The sequence below is a fragment of the Charadrius vociferus genome, unplaced genomic scaffold (assembly GCF_000708025.1).
Source record: "Charadrius vociferus isolate BGI_N301 unplaced genomic scaffold, ASM70802v2 scaffold2355, whole genome shotgun sequence".
NCBI classification, from domain to species: Eukaryota; Metazoa; Chordata; class Aves; order Charadriiformes; family Charadriidae; genus Charadrius; species Charadrius vociferus.
Genome location: NW_009648376.1, coordinates 5,912 through 10,045, shown reverse-complemented (window position 1 = coordinate 10,045; position 4,134 = coordinate 5,912). Strand labels below are relative to the sequence as shown.

Here is a 4,134-nt window from a genome sequence, read left to right as displayed (position 1 = left end):
GAACGGGTGACCCCGCACCCAGGCGTGAGCCTCCTGCCTTGCCCAGCGGCCCGGATGGGACAGTGGGCGAGGACGCCCAGCCAGCATTTTGCCCTCCCCTCCCCCAACACACACACACCCCCAAACAGGGCCTGGGGGTGGGGGATTTCAGGGCTTTACAGCAGACAGGATCCCAAAGGAGCCCTGTCACCTGTAACCTGGCTCGGCGGCAAGGAGCGAGCAACTCCCCCGGATCAGCTCAGCGCAGGAGGGACTAAATCCCACATCACCTGATGGCTACTCCTATCTGATACCCTCCCCTCGTGCAAAATGAAACCTTTCCGCACCCCAGGCTAAGCCTCCGCACCCCAAAAGCCAGCCCCGGAGAGCAGAGAACCCCCCCACACCCCTCCTCCCCAACCCTCTGGGCCAGTCACCCACAACATGTCACGCCAGAGCCAGCTCCAGGCAGAGGGGCAGAGCCTGAATTTGGCAGCGGGAGTCTCAGCCTGATTCAAATCCCCCACCACCACACTGGGTTGGTGTTTTGGTTTGGTTTGTTTGGGTTTGTTTTTTTTTTTTTAAGCTGGTTAACTCCAGAGCTCTTTACCAGCACCCCCTCCTCCCCAAACCAGCCCTTTTAACCCTCCCCATCCCACCTCTGCCCTCTTCCATCCCTCAGCGAGCTCAGCGAGGAAGGCTCGGAGCAGGCTCTGGGAGGCCGAGGCCAAGCAGAGCCGCTCTCTGCCGGAGGAAGTGGCGTGGGTGACAGGCACGCAGAGCGGCTGATGTGCGCTGGCAGCGCAGCAGCTCGTTAAGACACCCCCCCACCCCCCCCTTTCCTCTCCCCACCCCGCACCCCAGGAGCAGAGGAGAGGCCTTACCTGACCGCCTGCAAAGAGGACAGGAGAGCTGGATGGTTTGGGTCGGTACGGGATGGTGACGCCCTTCGGGGGAGACTGGGTGACAAGCAGAGAGGAGAGGTTAGACACCGAGCGCCGCCGGCACTGACAATCCCCTCCCCGCACCACAGACGCCAACACTTTGGGCTTAAATCGGCTGTTCGGAAGGATGCAAAGCAATCCTATTTCTTTTCCCATCCCGGGCACGAGGCCAAGGGAGGACAGAGCAGCGCGCGAGGGAGGCTTGGGACAGCAGGACACCACTGCTTAGCGTCACCGTGCTGGGCAGCATGATCGGTCGCCACAGAGCTGCAGGTGACACCATTAGCTGGTGAGCAGCTCCAGAGGCCCGGCTCGACCCCGGTTTTAAGCGGCTCCAAGCCTCACCTGGATGAGGCTGTAATACCCAGCTATTCCTTTACCCCCCAGCAACCGTTTCTCTGTCCTCAGCGGTTTCCACTTATTAGGAGGGCCGCAGCTCACCAAGGGCAGCGGGGATCCCTGCGCTGCACGTGCCTCCCCAGGGAAAAAAAAAAAAAAACAAACAGCCCCAGGGCAAGGGGAGGCCCTACCTCAAGCATGACGACGCAGATCTGTTTGACGCACTCGATGATGGACTGTGGGATCCCAGCGATGGTGATGGCTCGCTCGGTTGAGTTGGGCAGCATGTCTCCTGCCACCTGGACCTGTGCCCCCGTGCTCTGCAAGGTTTACGGTTAAAAATAGGCAGTCAGACCCCAGGGAGGGCTGTGACCTCAGCGACAAACCCCGTGGCTGGGTTATACATAGACAAAACTGGCCCCCCCCTGCCCCCCCACACCTCCTCCTTTCCCCCAAAATAAAGAGTCCTTTAATCCTAGCTGGAAATAATTCGGTCATCGGGAGCCCGGGGCAGGAGGGCAGGACCTGGGCTGCAGCCTTTCCCTGTAACTCTAGTCAAGCCCATCTCCGCAGCCAGAGCTGGACAGAGTTAATCCCCTGGCTGCCCAGGGTCAGCAGCACCCGGTGCTAAGTGGCATTACCGAGGACGGCGCAGGCCTGGCAGCGCGTTCCCCCCCCCCACCAACTGGGAAAATGCTGCAGGGGGGGGAGCAGGATTGAGAACCCGGGGTAGAGGGAAGCAGGAACCCAGGCACACTGCAGCAGGGGACAGCGGCGGGAAGGGGAGGGTCTGCCCCCGGTCTCAGTTTCACAAGCACTAAAAATATGAGGAGCTCCAAAAAAGCCGAGTGATGCCATGTCTCTACTACGCGGTACCACCCAGGGCAGGGGTCGACGCAAGGATTTACCCCCGGGGGCACCCAGACCCCTGTGTATCCCCACGCCAGGCTGACAAACACACACCACACACACCTCTCTTATCTCTTTGATCTTGCAGCCTCCTTTCCCAATGAGGGAACCGCACTGGCTGGCGGGTACCACGAGCCGGAGGGTGACTGGGGGCCGGCTGGCAGCTGTACTGTTGGGCATGGAGCTGCTGATGTCCTGCGAGGAAGAGGAGTTACTCAGAGGGGTCAGCCCAGAGCGGTGCCCTCGCCGGAACGACACGCAGGGAGGTGACGTGCCCGGCAGAGGGACGGGGAGGATGATGCTGGCACGGGCAGACCAGGCCAAGGTGACCCTGGGGCTCTCCCAGTCCCGTTTCCCAGGACTTCATCAGTGGCTCAGAAATGACACGGCCGTTTTGGGGAAGAAAGAAGCCAAACTCAGTTGTCTGAATGAACATTGGGGGTTTAACCCCCACCAGCCCAGCACAGAAGCACTGGCTGGGTCACACCGCAGCTGAACAGGAACTGGGGACACTGGAGGGGGACAAGTGGTCGGGGTCTCAGTGCACCCACAGCTCCCAGTTCAATATGGAGCCTCCCGTTTTAACGGGGTGGGGGATGAGGGCAGGAGCCGCTGCGGGGAAAACAAGCCCTGCGCTGATTACAGCGGTCATGTGCTGGCAGGGGGAGGGGAGGCACAAGGCCACGGCTCAACTGACCTACTAAAATAAAAGCTTTAACTCCAAGTCCAGCGCTTGGAGCGCCGACAGCCAGGAGCCGCACTCGGACGGGAGCCCTCGGAATACTCCAGCTCTGGGGAAATGGTAGAAACAGCTCTGGGCTCAGCAGCCTTTTAGGCAGCGGCGAGAGCAGAGAGGTTTTGGGGACAAATCTGCCAGCACTGGGCTGTCTCTTCCCAGGGAAAGGTCTCAAATCCAAAGGGCAAGAACAGGATTTTTACCCCCACAGGCAAGGTGAGGGCCACAGAGCTCTGCCCCGCACCAGGCGAGGAGCGCTCACAACACTCCAAACAACGTGGAGCAGGACGGAAAGCTCCTCACCACCACATCCTCGAGCAGGCTTTAACACCCGCAGCCGGGATCCAGGTTATCCGGGATCAACATCACCCCCCAGAAGTCACCGATTCAACGGGACCAGGGGCACGATGCAGCTCCTCCTTCAGCGCTGCGCAGCTGCAGCCCCAGGACCCCTCCTCGGCAGGGCCGGAGATGGAGCTGAGCCCCCGCTGCCCACTGAGGTGTGCCGAAGGGGAAAACAGCACCTCCGCCCAGGAGGACAAGCAAAGCCAGGGGAGTTTCGAAGCCCTGCTCTGTTTTAAGCCATTTAATCAGTGGCCAAGGGGTGTTTTCAGCACAGCAAAGTCCCCGGGGCGCTCTGGCACTCAGCAAGGAACTGCTTAAGGACAGCTGAGCGCACACTGGGAAGTGTCACTATGTGGACCTTGACCCTGCTCAGAGCCGGGCAAAGAACAGACCCCACGGGGAAAACACCGCCAGCCCATGCGGAACGAGCACGTCCTGCTGCTCATCCCCAGGGAAAAAGCTTTTCCTTGTGCTCCAGACCCCGCCACTGCATGCTCTGGGGCAGATCCCAGGGTGAATTTATCTGGGGACAGGGGTAAAGGATGACTGCAGGCAGGGCAGCAGCCCGCTGCCCCCTCGCTGCGGGCAGGGCAAGGGGCAGGGAGGGCTCGAGGTCGCAGACGCACCTCTTCCAGTTTGTCAATGATCATCGCAAAAGCTTTGAAGATGGCATTGGTGGGTCCAGCGAGGGTGATGATCCGTTCGGGGCAGTTCCCTTCTGAGATGTTAATGCGAGCACCGCTCTGCGGGAGGAAAACGAGCAGAGGTCAGAGCTCCCGGCCCCCCAACTCTGACCCCTAAAAAGCAGCGGTGGGTTCACAACCCAGCTCAGTTCTACGTAAAGCAGCTGGGATTCCCCGCCGCTGATGAATCCTCCCTCGG

The 4,134-nt window shown here is 60.5% G+C and overlaps 1 protein-coding gene across 7 annotated transcripts in view; it reads right to left on the bottom strand.

The window, feature by feature from the left end:
• The window catches only part of PCBP2 (poly(rC) binding protein 2), a 10,856-nt gene that overhangs the window by 5,861 nt on the left and 861 nt on the right, over positions 1-4,134 (bottom strand). For 4 of the 7 annotated variants that reach the window (XM_009885361.1, XM_009885363.1, XM_009885365.1 and 1 more), the window contains exons 4-7: positions 3,879-3,995; positions 2,235-2,366; positions 1,454-1,582; positions 864-938 (exon numbers count right to left, since the gene is read on the bottom strand). In XM_009885361.1, the coding sequence (XP_009883663.1) occupies positions 864-938; positions 1,454-1,582; positions 2,235-2,366; positions 3,879-3,995 (453 nt within the window). Of the gene's footprint in view, positions 1-863; positions 950-1,452; positions 1,583-2,234; positions 2,367-3,878; positions 3,996-4,134 lie in introns of all 7 variants that reach the window. The other 3 variants (XM_009885359.1, XM_009885360.1, XM_009885364.1) reach the window with 1 other exon arrangement.